The 19,422-nt window shown below is 41.8% G+C and overlaps 2 protein-coding genes across 8 annotated transcripts in view; one reads left to right on the top strand and one right to left on the bottom strand.

The window, feature by feature from the left end:
* LOC142382372 (uncharacterized) overlaps positions 1 to 9,661 on the bottom strand; it is a 54,024-nt gene extending 44,363 nt beyond the window's left edge. For all 7 annotated transcript variants that reach the window (XM_075468149.1, XM_075468175.1, XM_075468158.1 and 4 more), the window contains exons 1-5: positions 9,532 to 9,661; positions 4,910 to 4,968; positions 1,891 to 2,046; positions 454 to 591; positions 152 to 268 (exon numbers count right to left, since the gene is read on the bottom strand). In XM_075468149.1, coding sequence (XP_075324264.1) covers positions 152 to 268; positions 454 to 591; positions 1,891 to 2,046; positions 4,910 to 4,954 — 456 coding nt within the window. In that variant the 5' untranslated portion in view covers positions 4,955 to 4,968; positions 9,532 to 9,661. The remainder of the gene's footprint in view (positions 1 to 151; positions 269 to 453; positions 592 to 1,890; positions 2,047 to 4,909; positions 4,969 to 9,531) is intronic.
* A 2,584-nt stretch (positions 9,662 to 12,245) lies between these two features.
* Positions 12,246 to 15,955, top strand: LOC142383919 (coiled-coil domain-containing protein 42 homolog). The gene is made up of 7 exons (XM_075469761.1): positions 12,246 to 12,334; positions 12,423 to 12,540; positions 14,121 to 14,207; positions 14,294 to 14,476; positions 15,289 to 15,510; positions 15,600 to 15,755; positions 15,839 to 15,955. Exons 1-7 carry the CDS (start codon positions 12,300 to 12,302, stop codon positions 15,953 to 15,955), a joined length of 918 nt encoding a protein of 305 aa, XP_075325876.1. The 5' UTR covers positions 12,246 to 12,299.
* The last annotated feature ends 3,467 nt before the right edge of the window (positions 15,956 to 19,422 follow it).

Raw genomic sequence — 19,422 nt, 5'->3', positions numbered from 1 at the left:
GTGATTGCATTTTGCGGTTATCGCGACAGATCGATCGATAGATCGATAGATCGATAGATAGATAGATAGATAGATAGATAGATAGATAGATAGATAGATAGATAGATAGATAGATGTGGTTTTGCTGCAGTTGGACATGAATATTATTCACCTTGTTTGCCAGTTCTCCGTCTCTCTGTGCGAGCTGCTGCTCCAGCTCCTCGACCTTCCTCTTCAGCAACACGATCTTCCCCCGGCTGGCCTGCTCCCCTCCTCCCTCTGATGAACCCTATAAGCAGGTACACAGCTACTTTAGATATGGTAGAGCCTTTTTGCCCCCTGGTGGCAACAATCAGATGTTGTATTAGACACGAACACATAGATGGATGAGCTTTATGAGCTTTGGGGAATCATTTCCTTCACTTTGTGCTCTTAAATGTTGGAATACACATGTCAGACTGCGCCTGCTCGTGCCTTCTTGCCGTGCGTTGGCGTGCCGGGTTCCCCCGGCCTCCTCTTCAGCTCCTCCAGCTGCGACGTCAGCGACGTCACTTTGGCTTTGTTTTGAAGGCGCAGCTTCGACAGTTTGGCCTCGCATGCCTCCTTCTCCACCTGAGTCACAATCAATACAATCTTTACCCCAAGTTTGATCTGTTAAATGCCTGAATAAAAACAATTAAAAGCCGGCTGCATGAAATGTAAAAGGGAAAGTTCAACAACAAGGACTCCAGTGTGAGAAGCAGAACAACGAAGCCTGGCAGCAGAGCTCATGTTCCTGTTTGCACTCACATCACCTCTTATGTGGCTTCTTAGCCAAACATTTACCACTGGGCTCCAATCTCACATTCCTGTCTTTATTGTTGAATAGCAGACTTTGACTCGAGGCTTTTAAACTTAACATGTTCTGGGTTTTTCACTGATTGATCTGAGTCGGGGACAGACGGGAACAGTAGTGCAAACTGTCTCAGAATAACTCATGTGACTGGACACAGATCTCTCCCAAAGGGGCTCCAGAACTTGCACAGCGCATGCCGACGCTTCGACACATGCAGAATAAACACAGTGACCCAGTAAATAGAATAGAAAAATACTTTATTCATCCCCCAATGGGGGAAATTCAAATTAGTCAAGTAGCTCAAAAAATTTTTAATATTTACATTGATTGTATATTCACAACAACAATAATAATAACAATTCTAATAAAAATACTAATACTAATTAATAATAATACTAATAACAATAATGAATGACTAAATAAATAAAAAATAAATATATATATCAATCAATCAATTTTATTTGTTTATATTTATTTATTTCTATTTCTATTTATTTATTTATATTTACTATTTATTAATTAATTTTTTTTATTATATATATTTTTTACTTATTTATTTTGTTTTATTTTTTTATTTATTTTTTTTACCCCTTGTCCTGTCGAGCATTATGGCAGCAGAATTGTAATCTGAATACCGTTTATGCCAAACACATTTGCTATGCCGAGGGAAGCTTTATGAATGTAAAGCTCCCCTTGATGCCCATAGACTCCTTATTTATTTATTTATTTTTGTTACAATACTTAACATGTGATAGTGCCGAACCGGACCGGGGGACAGAGAGAGAGGGAGAGCGAAGAAGGGAAAAAAAGGAACAGAAATATGAAGAGACAAACAGAAAACAATGAAAAATCAATCAAGGATCAATCAATTTTAAATAGAGATAAATTATATATAATAAATTAATATATTCAAATAGAGGTACATGTTGTTTATAGGTTGAGTTAATCGCCAGAAGGAAGACCCCTCGTTTGGCAAAGGTGAGTTAAATTTGGCCTAAACTGTGATTAAACTGAGCTAAGATTACTGTTAGCACAGTTATTATTAAAAACAGGGGCCAAAGAGACTCTGAGCTCACCCTGAGCTGATCATCTTTGGAGCGAAGCGCTGCATCCTTCTCCCTGATCAACTCCTTCAGCTGGGAGACGAGCTGCTCGGTTTGGGCCAGCCTCTCTGACATTTCCTCCACGGCGACCTCTCCACCTGCAGCAGCTCCGCGGGGAGAGCCGGGCCCCTGAGGAGACACAGCAGAGCCGGGGGGGCCGGTTACCACTCTGTACTGGAGGTAAGTGTTATATCAGAGCATCTCCGATGGGTTAGAGTTTCTATTCAGCCACAACAATTACAAAAACTATCTTTGATTTGTGTCCAATGTGAACTAAACTCCAGCGACCCCTCCAAGGCAGCGTCCTTAGTTCAACAGTAGCTGTGTTAACCTGTATTCTGGTGAGATATATGGTCCGATATATAGCAGCACAGGGGGCCCACTCCACCAGTCGAGGTCCACAAACTTCTTATTAACTTTAAAGTCAAACAGAGTTTGTAACTAGTGAGCAAGATGGAGGGTCTGACTGTACCAAGAGAAACGAGTCGGGTACAAAATGCAGAAAAGGAAGGTTTGAGCTTAAAAAGAAACTACAGATTGGAGAGGTGCAGGGGCGCCGCTAGGGATTTTGGGCCCCATGAAAATTATTTTTACTGGGCCCCCAAACAGCCGGCCAGGAGGTCGGCTAAAATTTGTGATGCTATTTTACATTTAACTATGCATTTTAATGGTATTTCTGACTATCGTTCCCATATTTGTGAAAAAATAAAAACATGACAGGTGAGGTAGGTAACACTGAGCACGAGGAATCCAATATAATTCATTTATTTGCTGCAACACTGATTCTAAACTCTAAATTAGGCTACCTGAAAAATACAAAACATAAACGTAATGTTTCCAAAACAAATAAAGTTATTGTTACCAGTAAATAAAATATATTTGTGATTATAAGTTAGTTAATAACTTAGTGTCATATTATTTTTTGTCAGTATTATAATTTTATTAGGGCCTCTCTGGGCCCCTCTTAATCATGGGCCCCTAGAATCCTTCTCCTTTTACCCCCCTTTTCGGCGCCCCTGGAGAGGTGAGTCAGTTTATTACTCTGTCTAATCAGAATCATCTCTCTCAGAGTAGAATAAATTAAAAATATCTGGTTTGAGGAACTGAGCGCTTTGACTATTCCCCTCTCCATGCGGTGGTCTCCCCCTTTTGCTCAGAGGGACCAGAACAGAACAACTGCTTCCTCCTTTAAAGGGACAGTTCGCCTCTTTTGACATGAAGCTGTGTAACATCCCATATCAGCAACATCATTTATGAACATCTTCTTACCCCCTGCTGCGTCCTGTGAGCAGAGTTCCAGCCTCGTTTTGGTGTTGATGAAGGTAGTCCGGCTAGTTGGCTGGGGTTTAAAAAATAAAGCGTTTTGCTTCTCAGAACAATATGCGTTCAACAGAGTAATACATTTGCATCACAAAATGGTTCTCCAGGAAAAAGTCAGACCTCACAATCTCTTGGCCCTATTTTCTCTCCCTTCCTATCACTGCCTGCTGTGTAGACCGAAGTGCAGACCGAAGCGCAGACCGAGCAGCAAACACCGTAACAGGCGCGGCAGGCGGCAGCAGGCAGTGATACGAAGGGAGAGAAAATAGGGCCATATGAAAGCACTATCAATGCTCTGATTGGCTGCATAGCGTAAGTAAACCGTATCATTGGCTGAACACCTGTCACTCACTGCGTTATATTGAAAAATGGTACAGAAAAACACAGTATTGGTCTAATTAATTAGATTAGATTAGATTAGACCTAGTATTAGATATTAATTCATATGTTTATGGTGAATTTTATTTCATGCGCTGCATAGATTTTTTTGTGCGCTCAGAATGTGTGAGCAGCTCAGAGGGAACAAGGGCGCCAAGCGATTGTGAGGTCTGACTTTGTCCTGGAGAACCATTTTGTGATGCAAATGTATTACTCTGTTGAACGCATATTGTTCTGAGAAGCAAAACGCTTTATTTTTTAAACCCCAGCCAACTAGCCGGACTACCTTCATCAACACCAAAACGAGGCTGGAACTCTGCTCACAGGACGCAGCAGGGGGTAAGAAGATGTTCAGAAATGATGCTGCTGATATGGGATGTTACACAGCTTCATGTCAGAAGAGGCGAACTGTCCCTTTAAGTGATGTTCTGGGCACAGTTCTCCCCTAAAACAGCCTCACTTCTGAGGAAGGCAGCAATTCTTCTGCAGCGTCCCATCAGGAAAGATCAGGTGACATTTTTCTCTTTCTTATAAAAACAATCATTCTCAAGTGGTTCATTCTTTAAAAATCAACTTTTCTGTTTAGTCATCTATTAAAAATCCCAGTTTTTTAAATAAAAAATATACTACAATGAAAACATTTCATTGTTTTTGTATGATATTGTGCAGCCGTGGCCCGGAGCTGCTTTTGTTACAGCAAACAGATGTTAGAGATGCAGCAACTCCAAAATAAAATGCAGCTCTGGTACCAGCGTGGACAACCTGAGCAACGTTTTTTTATGAAAACAAAGATAAGAGAGCAAAAAGGAAGGGGATGCAGGGGGATTTAAAATGGACGAGCGGTTCCCCCCCGTCACAGGAAGCGGGAGCTCTGGCTTTGCCCCGTGCTCAGCAGTCCAACTAATTCCAGTTTATCTGGACATGAAACCCACTGCAAACCTTTCACTGGGTTTCCACTGATGCAGATGCTCAACATGACATGAAACGAGTGAGAAACGTTGTCAAATCTGGCTAAAATAAGCCGTTAATCTATGAGTATGTAATAATTTCACATGATCAAGCCTGTTTGTACCAGTATAATTAAATACTACACATTACATTTACTTTTATTTCACAGAAACTTCAGTTTCAGCTGTGATCTGGAATCATCCAGCAGCTTTTCGATGGTTCGATGGAGGAATGCGGTGAGGTATTTTCCTCCTAATATACCAGTGAGCTTTAGAACAGCTTTAAATGTTATTGCTGTTGTAAGCTGACCCGTAAATCTATTCAACACGAGCTCATATGTACTCACTTCAGATCCAGGCTCTCCCTCTTCTCCAGAAAACCACTTCAGCATGGTTATGTTACGACCTGAAATACAGACACACTCAATTTATTATTCAGAATCTGGGAATATGTCATTCTAAATTAATTTTAATTTAATTTTTACATAAATTTTCTGCTTCATTGTGATTTATGTGCAGAAAAAAAATAAACAAAAAAACAGCCCTCAATATATCTGTCAGAGCTCCTGGAATCCTCCTCTTATACAGACTTGTGTCTCCATTTTGCAGAGTAAGACACCATTTTTACTTTTACCTTTGCACCTTACTGCTTTAAAACAGAGGGGTCGGGGCGAATGGAGGAATTTGGACTGGCTCATGGTCTGTTTCTCACATAAACAGATATGATGTCCATACATTTCTGGATCCTTTTAAATAATAGGCATGTTACTGATTTGGTTTTTGTCTTGTTTGTGAAACCACAAAGTTTAGAAAATATATATTTCTCTTTTCAGTAAATCGCTTTAAAGGAGAAGTTCATTTATTTTTTTTTTTAAACCTGGACCTTATTTTTGGCCTAAAATCCATTCATCTGCTCACCGATAACAGTTTGGTGAAAGTCGGCGTCCTTCGGAAGATATTTAGATCACTGGAGATCGGCGTATATCCATATAACGGGAGAGAACAGGGCAGAGACAATACGGCCTCTAAATAAGGCATTATCTGTCTTTATTTCACCAATACTTTAAGACCAATGAACGAATGAAGGCGTACTATTGCACTGTTAGCTCAGAGCTGCCGTGTTGTTGTTATCCGGGGCTATCGGGGGGCTTATAGGAAGCTTTCTACATACGCTTCTACTTGGATGATGTCATCGACGCGCACCGCTGCAGCACAGCTCATTCATCGATCAGACAGTATGCAGAGCGTTTACCCACAATGCATTTCGCTCCTGCCCGAGCCGAAATCAGCCGGCCTGAAGCTGATTTCTCTTAAGCTCTAAACTCTGTAAACTTTAGCAACATTTGAAACATTTTCAGGTGAGAAAGTAGTCGTTTAGATCCCCAACGTGTTGAAAACCTGACAAAATACCGGCTGTTTACAATTTTGTTCCCACGAATTCGGCGCTACTAAAGCTAGCCGCAGTGAGCAACGCACTTCCTGTTATTTTCACAAAATAAAATACCCGTTGCCTTTTATCACAGGGAAAGCCATTACCATACAATTGGTGCTTTTGTTTTGAAAACAGGAAGTGAACCTACCCTCGTTGTAGCTAGGGATGTCAAAATTTAAAAAAAGTCTTGACCGACCACTGAGCCTCATTAGTCGATTAAAGTCGGTCACCGAAAATACTATAAGTGCCATTTATGATATCTGTGTCCTGTCGCACGTCTTTCTCTGCCTCGTAGAACAAGTTATGCCCCCATTTTAGACTGGCTAGGCTCCCATCACACAATCAATGTTAGTTCGTGCCTTTGGTATTAAACATTTTCCCCAATCATTGACCACTAGTTGTAGGCGTACTTGTGGAGGAATAAGGGTTTTGGGTAGAAAAATAATTGCGGTGCCTGCGCAGACACGCACAGCCACACGGCACAGCGGCGCCCTTCCAGTCACGGTACTTTTTAAACACGAATCAAACGCGGCACCGAACTCGGGCTGTTAAAAGCCCCCGTTACAAAGTCACAAACAGAGAACGGTGCATTTGGCGGTGTTACAGGAAAGTAGGTCAACCAATGACTTTGTTAAAAAAAAAAAAACTTACCGAATGCCAACAGCCTCTGTGGCGTAGCTAGATGCTGCACAAAATCCTTTGCAATAAGTTCCTGTCGTCTTGCCATTTAAGTATAGATGAATATATCACAACAAGTAGGCTAAGTTAGTCTTGTGTCTTTTGTCATTACAGTGTTACAAATATCATTATGTCGTAGTCCACACGCAGCCACATTGGCTTTATTTAGGTTAATAGTGGCGATTTTTTTTTTAACTGCGCAGACAGGACCCGCCATGTACGGCGTACAAGTTGCAACCGGTCTGAGGAGGGCGCTACGTGAGCTCTGCTGCGGTTGTTCTTCCATTGTGGGATGGCTCATGCTCACATAACATTTCTAAAGATATAGTGAGTGTTAAAAATTCTAACCGGACGTCGTTGATTCGGTCAACCATCGGTCATACGGTCATCGGTTAACATCCCTCGTTGTAGCTAGCTTGAAACTGTCGTTTTGACAGGAAATGACAATCGGCGACATCACGTTACGTTGCATCTTGGGTAGTTTGAGTATGAGTAGTAACCTCATGATGCATACCCAACATTTCGGAGAATCTAGTATGCATCCGGGAACTTCTCGCTTACTCAAACTCACATACTAACTAAAAAAAGTTAGTAGGAGTAGTAGGAGAAGTATGCGGTTTCAAAAATAGTCAAAGTCGTCGTCCACGACACCAAAATCTGATAAATATCCTGCCATGTTGCACAAAACTAGCAAACTCTGTGTGAAGTTAGCCGACCGTCACAGAGCACGGAGTGAATGAGCTGTGCTGCAGCGGTGATGACGTCATCCAAGTAGAAGCGTATGTAGAAAGCTTCCTATAAGCCCCCCCGATAGCCCCGGATAACAACAACACGGCAGCTCTGAGCTAACAGCTCAATAGTACACGTTCATTCATTCATTGGTCTTAAAGTATTGGTGAAATAAAGACAGATAACGCCTTATTTAGAGGCTGTATTGTCTCTGCCCTGTTCTCTCCCGTTATATGGATATACGCCGATCTCCAGTGATCTAAATATCTTCAGAAGGACGCCGACTTTCACCAAACTGTTATCGGTGAGCAGATGAACGGATTTTATGCCAAAAATAAGGTCCAGGTTTAAAAAAAAATAAAAAACTTTCCCTTTAAGAGAAGGAATTGTAGACGCAAGCAATTACAGTATTACAGCTTCTATGTGCGCAGTGTGTTTCATTATGGTAAATCTTCAGTTCAACTTCATGCCTAAAACAATGAGTGTACCAGTAACGCGTTTTTTTGGGGGACCTAACTGACTGAACCACAGAACTGATTCAGGAAATGGTGCACACGCCAATTTCCTTTCATTTATTGATGTGGGCCTGGAGACCTTTAAATATCGTGTTAGCAATAAATTAAACAGGAGATAAACGGCAGCACCACAGTTGACTCCATTCACATGCACACCAGAATCCGAGCGCAGATTGAATCTATCCCGTTTATGTGTCATACACCTTAACGTCTTATTCTGCTTTTAGGAACCTGGAAACTCTCCGCGGGGACAGAAACTAAGACGCGGTGGTACGTAAACACCTTGTCCACCTTTCTGAACCCTGGTGGCTGAAAATATAAAGAAAAGAAAGTCACAGCTCCAGATTTGTGGTTAAAAATGTGGATGTGACCACCTATACAGAGACACAAACAGCCAGGTTTCTCAGGTTTCACATAAACACCAGCAACACAATAAAAAAAACAGGACAAGACTCCAAAACTGGGCTCCTTCAGTGCATAAACACACAGCGATTGGGTGTCATGCAATCCAAACCCAGGCTGGGCTCATGGTGTTTTCTCATTCAAATATTTATAAGCATTGCACTGAATCAGATAATTGACTTCAGGAGTGCAGGCTTTCTGGGTCATTTCATCAAACAGCCTCACAAAAGCAAGCCAGAGGAATGCCAAGGCAGTCATGTGGTTGTATGGACAACAGCCCAGCTCACAATTTAAACGCACAGAGTTACGACTTTCCACTTTAAAACTGGCCGGAACCTAAACTTCAGCAGCAGGGAGGCACAACCTTTCTTTAAAGCCAGTCTGACAGGTGGGGCTCTTTGTGTTTGGAGTGGCAAAAACTACAATGTAGCATGAACACCCAAGTTCATTCATTCACTCACTTTACTCAACAGTCCAGCCAACGTGACGCTACAGAAACATTCAGGTCAAACTGGTTCTCTGACACAACCCGCGGCAGGTTACATAGTCTCAAAGATCCCGGATTTCAGGAGACATGAAACAAAAAATTGGCAAATCATTGATCAGTCCATGAGGAGCAATAGGCAGCACGAGCAACTGCGCACCGCTTGGTGAAGAGCCGTCCTCGCCAGATTATATCTGCATTTACATTTAAAGCGTCGAGTCTAAATAACACATAGATATTAGCAGGGTAAGGTTTAAGAGTAGAGTGCAGATACTGCGGACAGCTTGTTAAAACATGCACAGACATGTCAGTCAGCTTAATGCGTAGCTTTCATTAAGTATAAGGCCACACATTAGGAATACATGCACGGTGCTAATATCTGTCCAGCTTCACTAAAAGTTGTACAATGTTAGCAGAGGTTTAGTCATTAGCTTAGTTGCTAACTTTGAATCTCTGAACGTTATACCAACTGAACAACTGACCACGGCACTGCTCGTAGGCAGCACAGTGCTTCCTGAGGAAGGCCTCAGGGATTGAAGTGCCCAAGCCGGTCGGGGTATTTAAACATACCAGTTATAGCTAATGCTAACGCAGCTCGCTAACTTTATCCTGCTGCAGCTATATGCTAACTTACTAGCTAGCGTTGAATTGCTTCCAGTCCACTTATTAAATTCGCTCTGTCATGTCATGCAGCCCAAACCGGTCAAAATATTACTTTTAATTGCTTACCGGTTTCACAAGGTCATGAAGAATCCACCCTAAATACCGCCTTCTCTAGAAATCCCTTAAAGTTACATTTTATTCCACTTGGCGACTGAATTGGAGACGGGACAGATGCATTGGTCACATTTGTCAACAGACAACTGGAGGAGCCTGCGCATGCGCAGTTCTGTGATTATTGAGACGATGGAAACCGCGCTGCACCTTTGCCAAAAGCTCTTAAACAAATATTTTTCTTAAGATTAATGATATGGCTAAATATAATGAGCTTCAGCGCAAAGTTTAAAAAAAATATATAGATTAATTTCTCTGTAATTTCACCCGAATCAAGAGAAAAAAATATCAAGAAAAGTGCCTGTACGTCATTTCCGTTTCCGTTTAAAAGAGTTCGTTTTAGAGCTAAAAACTCAACGAAAATATCGAAACTTTTTTTTAAGAAACGCGATCATTCTAATAATAACAATAACAATAAGAATGTTCTTGTTATTATTATTATAACCTCTTCTGTACAAACAATTAAAAACCAAACAGCACTAAGTGCAAACACAACATATCTTATTGATAAATGTGAACAAATTAATAAATGTAAACACTAACTTTTGTAGATTGTGTCATTCCTGGCAATTTATTTAATTCTACACATCCGGTAATTCTCCATTTCTCTTCTGGAGCTGTGCATTAAGATGTAAACATAACATTGATATATCTTAACTTTTTTTTGTTGTCATTGTTTTGTAGTGTTTTTTGTATCACAGGGCTACTCTTCTGCAGAGAGCCTTAAATTTAGGTAATAATCACCAATACATTCAGTAATTTTGTTGATATTACAATATAGTAGAAACTATTCCCGAACAAATTCACAAAGTGAATATCTGCTCTGAGCTGCTTTCTCCTCCAGCACAGCCTGAACCCTCTCAGACAGCTTTCTGTCCTTTCTTTAAGGAGTCTTCAGGAATAGTTCTCCAGGCTTCTTGAAGGACATCCCAAAGCTCTTCTTTGGATGTGGGCTGCCTTTTGTTGCGTTCTCTGCCAACATGATCCCACACTGCTTCAGTAATGTTGAGCTCCGGGCTCTGGGGAGGATTCATCCCTCCATCAGACCTGCTGCCACTGATTTTCAGCCCACTTCTTGTGTCCTTTGGCACAGCTCAGCCTTTTCTCCCTGTTTCCCTTCCTTAAGAACGGCTTCCTGACAGCCACCCTTCCATGGAGCCCATTTCTGATGAGGCTTGGGCCAACAGCAGATGGATCAGCTGAAGGTCCAGATGCATCTCTCAGCTCCTGTGTCAGGTCTTTGCTGGATGTTTTCCTCTTTCTTAAGGACATCACTTTCAGATCCTGTTCATCTGCTGGAGATAGTTCTTTAGGCCTGACACTTCTTCTTCTGTCCTCCACTTGTCCAGTTTCCTCAGATGTTTTAAGGACACACTGCACATTATGCTGAGATAAGCCAAGTTTTCAGCTAGCAGCTCTTTGGGAATCACCTTGTTGCTGCAGAAATCCTGTTTTCTGTCTGTCACACTGTGTTATCTTTGCTGTTTTTCACACATGCAGCTAAAGAAATGGGAACAAATGATGTGACTTTGTAAAAACACCAAATTGTTATTTAGAATTGGTTCTTTGCTAAGTTGTCTGTTATGCTGGTTCTTCAAAGGACCGGAGAACTATTGTTTGGGACCACTTTGGCACGTTGTTAGAAAACAAAGCTGTGTTATTTTTATTCACATTCCTTCCTGTCTGATTTTAAACTTTTAATGTGTGTTTTTAAAGCTCTTAGCGGCCTCGCCCCGTCGTATTTATCTGAGCTTTTAACAGTCCTGGTAGAGCTCTGAGGCCAACAGATCAGTTTCTGCTGGAAGTGCCCAGGTCAGAGTACAAACCCTGGGGTGAGCGAGCCTTTTCCCAAAGCTGCCCCCAGGCTCTGGAATAAGCCCCCCGTCCAGCTGCGTCTTATTTCTGACCTGGGCCTCTTCAGATCCAGGCTAAAAACCTGCTTATTTAGGATGGCTTTAATACCCAGTAGCATGATGACACTTTTATCTTATTTCATCTTATTAGATTTTTTTGTATTTTATTTGTTTTTTCAGTGTTCTTTTATTGTTTTAATTTGTTTTTACTTCTTCTTCTCTTTATGTATTACCTGCTGTAAAGCACTTTGGTACACCGTAAGGATTGTCTGTAAAGGGCTGCATAAATAAAGTACATTTACATGTTTCCACAGCCATAAGGCTTTTTAACAGTGACTGCTGACATGTTCTTCTCAAATTTATTGATTGATTTTTTTATTTAGTCATTTATTATTATTATTAGTTAGTAGTTATATTTTTTTTTACTAGAATTGGTATTATTGTTGTTGTTAATACGATCATTGTAAATATTTTAAAAAACAAATTGAGCTACTTGACTAATTTGAATTGGAGCTATAACTGATGAGTTAGATGTAAAGGTTAAATTTGAATAAACATTTTGAGCCGTGCTTCTGAATCACATTTAAAATTGTCATTATTGTAACTGGGAAACTGTTCGTTTGGTTATTGATTGATCGACTGGTTATCAACACACAACAGGCTGAGTGACAAATAAAACTCTTCTCAACGGTCAAGGGATTGTTGTTTTCCTCCGACCCTGAAACGCCGAATTGTGCCTTTTAAAAAGCGGGCATCGCGTTGCCGTGGCAACGGTTCGCTTCGACCGTTTGAAAACTAACGTTCACCAAGAAAGACGGGAGGAAGTGTGAAACTGGTTGTTGTTCAGTTGGTAAAAAGAAATAGCAGAAAATGTTTTCGAAGCCCAAGAAGAGTCCGCCTGCTGGGTAAGTTTTTCTTCACGTTTGGGATTGCCAGCCTGAACTAATCTGAGCGGGCTCTAACTTTCTGCCGCCCCCTGTGTGTGTGTGTCAGCAGCGGGACGGCGAGCCAAAATAATCTTTCCATGTCAGAGTTATACGCCTACACTGAATTTCAGACAGGCGAAAGGGAGCTAAAGGAGCTCAGAAAGACATCCAAGGAGCGCGAACAGGTCAGTACGGAAGCCCAGAGCGGCCGTGGTCCGTATAAACTTTTTTCTGATGGTTTTCTCGAGATAACGAGTTAATTTGCCGATGGTTTTCGAGGCCACTTTTTCTCCCCAGCCCGCCCGTTTATATGTGTTTATATGTGTTCGCAGTTTGTTCGTCTTGTAGAGATAACTTTCATATCAGCCCGCGTCATTTAAGGAGACAGGAACCAGGCCGTCTCCATGGTTACCGAATGATGCACGAGAGGTGCCGTTATCGTTTTCTCGCGATAACGAGATAAATAACTCGTTATCGCGAGCAAACGAAATGCTCGTCACACCAGCGGGATTTGCTTTGTGCATTTTCACAAGCGGAATTGTTAAAAATAAAAAATTCCCAACAAGAATCACTTTTTTTTCACGGAAAAAAGAAATAAGCTTGGTACAAAAATCAAAGACAATAAGACAGAACAACTGCGACAGGCTGTGACGAGCACATCTGGATCTTTGCAATCCAGATGTAGATGTATAACGATTGGAGCCCGAAGTGATTTTGGGACCAGCAAACATGGGACGTTTTCAAATGTAATTGATCTGACTAATGTCTAAAAATCTCATACCTACACATTTAAAGGGACAGTTCGCCTCTTTTGACATGAAGCTGTGTAACATCCCATATCAGCAACATCATTTCTGAACATCTTCTTACCCCCTGCTGTGTCCTGTGAGCCGAGTTCCAGCCTCGTTTTGGTGTTGATGAAGGTAGTCCGGCTAGTTGGCTGGGGTTTAAAAAATAAAGCGTTTTGCTTCTCAAAACAATATGCGTTCAACAGAGTAATACATTTGCATCACAAAACATTTTTAAATCCAGGTTAAAGACATTTCTGTTCTCATGTGTCTATGCATGAAATCTGCACGCTATCTTTGAACTTATCTGGACTGTTGCTTGTTTTTAAATTCATTTAAATGACTTTATTTGTTTCTCTTTATATTCTTTTATGTATTTTTAATGCTTCTTCCACTCCCTGCTGCAATGCTTTTATTTCATGTGAAGCACTTTGAACTGTTTTGTACATGAAATGTGCTACAAATAAATTTGATTTGATGATTTTGATTAATGATACTGCTTATATGGGATGTCATAGAGCTTCATGTCAAAAGGGGCGATCTATCCCTTTAAATGTTGTGGATTACGGATTAGAATTAGTGTTAAATTTAAATTTGCTGAGTAACATGACCCATGAGCAGGAAGGAGCCGGCTCAGCTGGATCCTCCTGGCCCGGTGACAGTTTCTTCTCCAGATGTGATTTCTGACGCTTAGTTTCCAGAGTGTGGGATTCTGAGGGAAAGGTGAGTAAAAGCCGTAAGTGAACGTGCTTCTGTGGTCTCAATCCTGGAAAAAGCAGAGGACAGAATGATGAAACGTTACAGATATGCAGGAATGAAGGTCAGCCCTGCTGAGCCAAAGGCAAACGAATGAAGTAATGACCGAGAATCAGGCCTGGGTGTCTGAGTAATGCCTGCCCAGCGGGCCGACAGGAAACAACAGCGTGCTTACGTGCAGGTACCCAACTTCTTTTTATTTTTCCTGTGCTTTCACGCAGTATTTGGAGAATTTGAGGCAGCGCAGGCAGGAGTTGCAAAAGGAAATCAAAGAACAGGAGGAGCAGCGCTTCAACTTGCTCCTGAAGGTACAACAGAACACAATGCAAATGTTGGAGTTTATAACCGGTGCTGCGACTGTCGGCTGCAGGGATTTCTGTCTTTTTCCGTCCAGGAGCGGGAGGTTGATGTCGCTGCGAGGAAGGCAGCGAGAGAGACGAAGGAAAAGGAGGCAAAGTTAGAGCAGCAGGAGCAGGAGTACGCCGAGATGGCTGAGAGGAAACAGGAGCTGCTGCGTGAGGTGCAGAAATACTCCGTGTTCAAGGACTTCCTGGAGGAGGTTCTCAAGCTGACCACGGTGAGTCCTCCACCAATAAACCGTTACACCATCTGACCAGGGGCGGAGCCGGGGGTGTCCCAGGGGTGGATTTTATATGAGGGGGTGTCCCAGGGGTGGATTTTATATGAGGGGGTGTCCCAGGGGCGGATTTTATATGAGGGGGTGTCCCAGGGGCGGATTTTATATGTGGGGGTGTCCCAGGGGCGGATTTTATATGTGGGGGTGTCCCAGGGGTTCTCACAGGCTTTTATTTTGTAAAAGTCTGTTGCTCACAGGCTTTTATTTTGTAAAAGTCTGCTGCTGTCTGCTGTGGAACAGGAAAAGAAAGTAATCGGCGGATCCACCAAACATGGAGAAGGGTACGGAACTTTTACTCGGCCATTTTCATTTTAAAGTTCTTCCAGACGGCGGAGTCGACAGAACCAAAGTCATCTGTAAACACTGCCAAGTTGAATTGTCTTCTCAGCGTAGTAGTTCCAGTCTAAAATATCACTTAAAGGCAAAACACACAACTGATAGCAGCAAGTCATTCAAGGAAACAGACAGTGGAGCGAGGCTTCTACATAAAAACTACAGAAAGATGCTGATGTTAAAAGTGTGTTTGCACAACAAATGTTATGGCACTTTCATTCATATGGCAGCACATTTAAAATAAAGCTAAATGCTAAAAGCTATACGCTACTGTTGGATTCATTTTTGGATTCTGCGTACAAATGAAATTAATCGTGATTAATCAGGGAAATCATGTGATTAATTAGATTAAACATTTTAATCGTGGCCCAGCCCTAGTAGCTTTGCTTCAACGTTGACTCTTATTGTGTGTTTTGCAGTTTGAAGACGTGGACGCACTCACCGCTCACTTTGAGAACCTGCTCCAGTACAGAGACCGGCTCTATGAGAGGGAGAATCAGGTGCAGGACCAGGTGGGCCAGCAGAGGAAAAAGCTGCTGAAACTGAAGGACCAGCACGAGTTGATGTTACTGCAGGGCAACAACCAGCTGTCCCAGCTCCAGACTGAGCTACAGAAGGCCCGTTCTGAGGCTCAAAACTGGGTATCAAACACAATCCTTAAGTCCACCATCAGAGCTAAGAGCCAGCTGACGTTTTCCCCGTGACGCTCAGAAGTCTTCTCTCCAAACAGCAAAGGCAATGGAATCACATCCAGGAAACGGCTGCCAAGAAGACTCTGGAGCTGGGCCAGCTTAAGATGGCCACCCTGAACCTGTTTGAACAGACCGGCGGCGTGGTGGGAGCAGAGGGTGTGGACATCAGTGCCACCGACAAACAGCTGGAGCAGGTAGGTGCCCTCATGGAGGCGCAGAGAAGCAGGCGGAGCGACACCAACTGATCCCTTCTGTTTCCTGTCCTGCTCCCTCTCAGATCCAGATGTACATCAGGGACATGAGTGGCATCATCAAACAGTATCAGACTTTATTACAAAGAGGCCCGGAAGGAAACAATCACACAAAGACCGAAAAGAAGTCAAATAGCAAATGAGGTTAAATTTCCCTGGTTTGCATTAGAAAGCCTGTTCAAAATGTAGTTATGATGTATTTTGACTTCCTGTTGGCCTGTACTGTAATATAGTTTTGATCTATGTATTTTTACGTGTTTCTAAGTTGAAATAAAGTTTTAATTTGAATGAAAAAGAAAAAATGAAGTGTAACGTGGTTTCAAAGCAGCGGGATCAAAGATCAAACCTACTTTTAAAAGCTGTTTTCTTTTTGGGAAAATAAGAACAAAGACGAATCTGCTCTGGACCCCGTGTTTGTGGCGGGCTTTCCGGGCCGAGAATGGGAGGAAAAGCTGAAAGCCTGCAGGGCGAGGCCTCGTATGAAGTAACACGCATGCGTGTCAGGATCAGCAGCTCGGACTGAGACAGCGACAGCTCTCTCTGGCAGAAGAAAATGCTTCTTTCACGCCGTCTTCAAATAGCAAATAGTTATTTTCTGCCGACAGCCGCGCCTGTTACGGTGTTTGCTGCTCGGTCTGCACAGCAGGCAGTGATACGAAGGGAGAGAAAATAGGGCTGATATGGGATGTCCTACATCTTCATGTCAAAAGAGGCGAACTATCCCTTTAAAGTGATACTCCGGAGTAGATTCACCCTGGGGTCATTTGAACCGTGATATCCAGCCAAGTAGCCCACCCGCAGTTTTTTCGATATTGGCTGAACATCAGCTGAGTTACTGAGTTATCCCGAATAGCTTAGTACAAGCGCTAACGGACCCTGGCAGTATCTCCAAAATTACCACACTAAAATCACATGCCATGACACCAAACTTCTACAGTAGTACAAATATGGTCTGTACTCACAAAACGATGCATTTGGAAGTTTGTACATAGTCCAGGAGTTTATTATTATCAACACAAGCCTGATAGCTTCTCTGCTGCTAAAGCTGCGTCGACGTCACTTCTGGGAGCTGGGAGCTTCAAAGTAAGATGAGGGTTGATCTACTACTGTAGACAACAAAGCAAGGCTGCTCAATTTCTCCATTATTAAAATAAATTCACAACTCTACAACATAAAAAATCATAAAAAAAAACATGTAGAATATAGCATATACTTTGTTGTCTACAGTAGTAGATCAACCCTCATCTTTGAAGCTCCCAGCTCTCTGAAGTGACGTCGACGCAGCTTTAGCAGCAGAGAAGCTATCAGGCTTGTGTTGATAATAATAAACTCCTGGACTATTTTCAAACTTCCAAATGCATCGTTTGGTGAGTACAGACCATATTTGTACTCCTGTAGAAGTTTGGTGTCATGTCATGTGATTTTAGTGTGGTAATTTTGGAGATACTGCCAGGATCCATTAACCCTTGTACTGAGCTATTCGGAATAACTCAGTAACTCAGCTGATGTTCAGCCAATATCGAAAAAACTGCGGGTGGGCTACTTGGCTGGATATCACGGTTCAAATGACCCCAGGGTGAATCTACTCCGGAGTATCACTTTAAAGAGGCGAACTGTCCCTTTAACTTCCCTTAAATACACTTAAATGCGAATGAGAGCGGCTTCATTTGGATTTGAGCCGTTTTGATGCTTCCATTTTACCGTTTTTTTACAAAAATGCAACCACTGAGCTTGGACAGAGCATCGAGGACCAGGCATGAAAAAAAAGGTCTCCCCGAGTATATTTAAGAGCCCATTTTGTTGTGTTTACTCATCAAAATGGTGCCAATTGATCATGAAAACGTCACGGCTCAGGCAGGGAAAAGGGGAGGTGACATTAAACTGGTGAAATAAATGTATGAAAGATTCAGCGATCACAATAAATCAAACATAAACATCTGAAAACTTTAACTCGTCCTCCTCTGACACTGAAAGTGAGTTTGACCAGATGAATACACTGCTCAGAAACCTGTTCACAAAGAGTCAGAAGAAGAAGGATGCAACACTTTGAGAGAGATGAGAGCTTTATTGATGTCAAAGAGCCACGAAGTGATGTGCGAGTGAGTTGCTGAGCTGGTGAGATTCGGAGAAGCATGATGGGACAAAAGAGACTTTTCTGACAGAGCGGCATCATCAGGAATAAGGACGCATGCAGGATGGATGATGACTGTAACAGCCGGGAAATTCACATCTACAGTGTGATCTCCCATCTTTTCATGCTGTGTTGTATAATGAGTTGTTTTCCTTTATTTTTTATTAGGGCCGGGCAACGATTAAAATGTTTAATCTAATTAATCACATGATTTCCCTGATTAATCACGATTAATCACATTTGTACGCAGAATAACCAAAAATGAATCCAACAGTAGCGTATAGCTTTTAGCATTTAGCTTTATTTTAAATGTGCTGCCATATGAATGAAAGTGCCATAACATTTGTTGTGCAAACACACTTTTAACATCAGCATCTTTCTGTAGTTTTTATGTAGAAGCCTCGCTCCACTGTCTGTTTCCTTGAATGACTTGCTGCTATCAGTTGTGTGTTTTGCCTTTAAGTGATATTTTAGACTGGAACTACTACGCTGAGAAGACAATTCAACTTGGCAGTGTTTACAGATGACTTTGGTTCTGTCGACTCCGCCGTCTGGAAGAACTTTAACATGAAAATGGCCGAGTAAAAGTTCCGTACCCTTCTCCATGTTTGGTGGATCCGCCGATTACTTTCTTTTCCTGTTCCACAGCAGACAGCAGCAGACTTTTACAGAATAAAAGCCTGTGAGCAACAGACTTTTACAAAATAAAAGCCTGTGAGCAACAGACTTTCACAAAATAAAAGCCTGTGAGCAACAGACTTTTACAGAATAAAAGCCTGTGAGCAGCAGACTTTTACAAAATAAAAGCCTGTGAGCAACAGACTTTCACAAAATAAAAGCCTGTGAGCGACAGACTTTTACAAAATAAAAGCCTGTGAGCAACAGACTTTCAGAAAATAAAAGCCTGTGAGCGACAGACTTTTACAAAATAAAAGCCTGTGAGCGACAGACTTTTACAAAATAAAAGCCTGTGAGCAACAGACTTTCACAAAATAAAAGCTTGTGAGCGACAGACTTTTAGAAAATAAAAGCCTGTGAGTGACAGACTTTTACAAAATAAAAGCCTGTGAACCACAGACTTTTACAAAATAAAAGCTTGTGAGCGACAGACTTTTACAAAATAAAAGCCTGTGAGCAACAGACTTTCACAAAATAAAAGCCTGTGAGCAACAGACTTTTACAAAATAAAAGCCTGTGAGCGACAGACTTTTACAAAATAAAAGCCTGTGAGCGACAGACTTTTACAAAATAAAAGCCTGTGAGCAGCAGACTTTTACAAAATAAAAGCCTGTGAGCGACAGACTTTTACAAAATAAAAGCCTGTGAGCAACAGACTTTTACTATAATAGAACGTGCGTTAATGAGTGATAAAATATTTATCGGCGATAGATAATTAACGAGTTAACTCGCCCAGGCCTAATTTTTATGGTCCGTTTGACCTGGTTTAGTTTCTTTCTCTGTCCGGTCCTCATTTGAAAT

The sequence above is a fragment of the Odontesthes bonariensis genome, chromosome 1, assembly GCF_027942865.1.
Source record: "Odontesthes bonariensis isolate fOdoBon6 chromosome 1, fOdoBon6.hap1, whole genome shotgun sequence".
Taxonomy (NCBI): domain Eukaryota; kingdom Metazoa; phylum Chordata; class Actinopteri; order Atheriniformes; family Atherinopsidae; genus Odontesthes; species Odontesthes bonariensis.
Note: the sequence above shows the minus strand (reverse complement) of the source record. Positions and strands in the feature narration are given on the sequence as shown.

What these genes read in the sequence shown, in the direction of transcription:
- LOC142383919 (XM_075469761.1), top strand. Translation starts at nt 12,300, where the DNA reads ATGTTTTCGAAGCCCAAGAAGAGTCCGCCTGCTGG. An exon ending in GCTTCAACTTGCTCCTGAAG is followed by an intron (nt 14,208 to 14,293) that starts GTACAACAGAAC and finishes TTTTCCGTCCAG; the next exon opens with GAGCGGGAGGTTGATGTCGC. An exon ending in GTTCTGAGGCTCAAAACTGG is followed by an intron (nt 15,511 to 15,599) that starts GTATCAAACACA and finishes CTCTCCAAACAG; the next exon opens with CAAAGGCAATGGAATCACAT.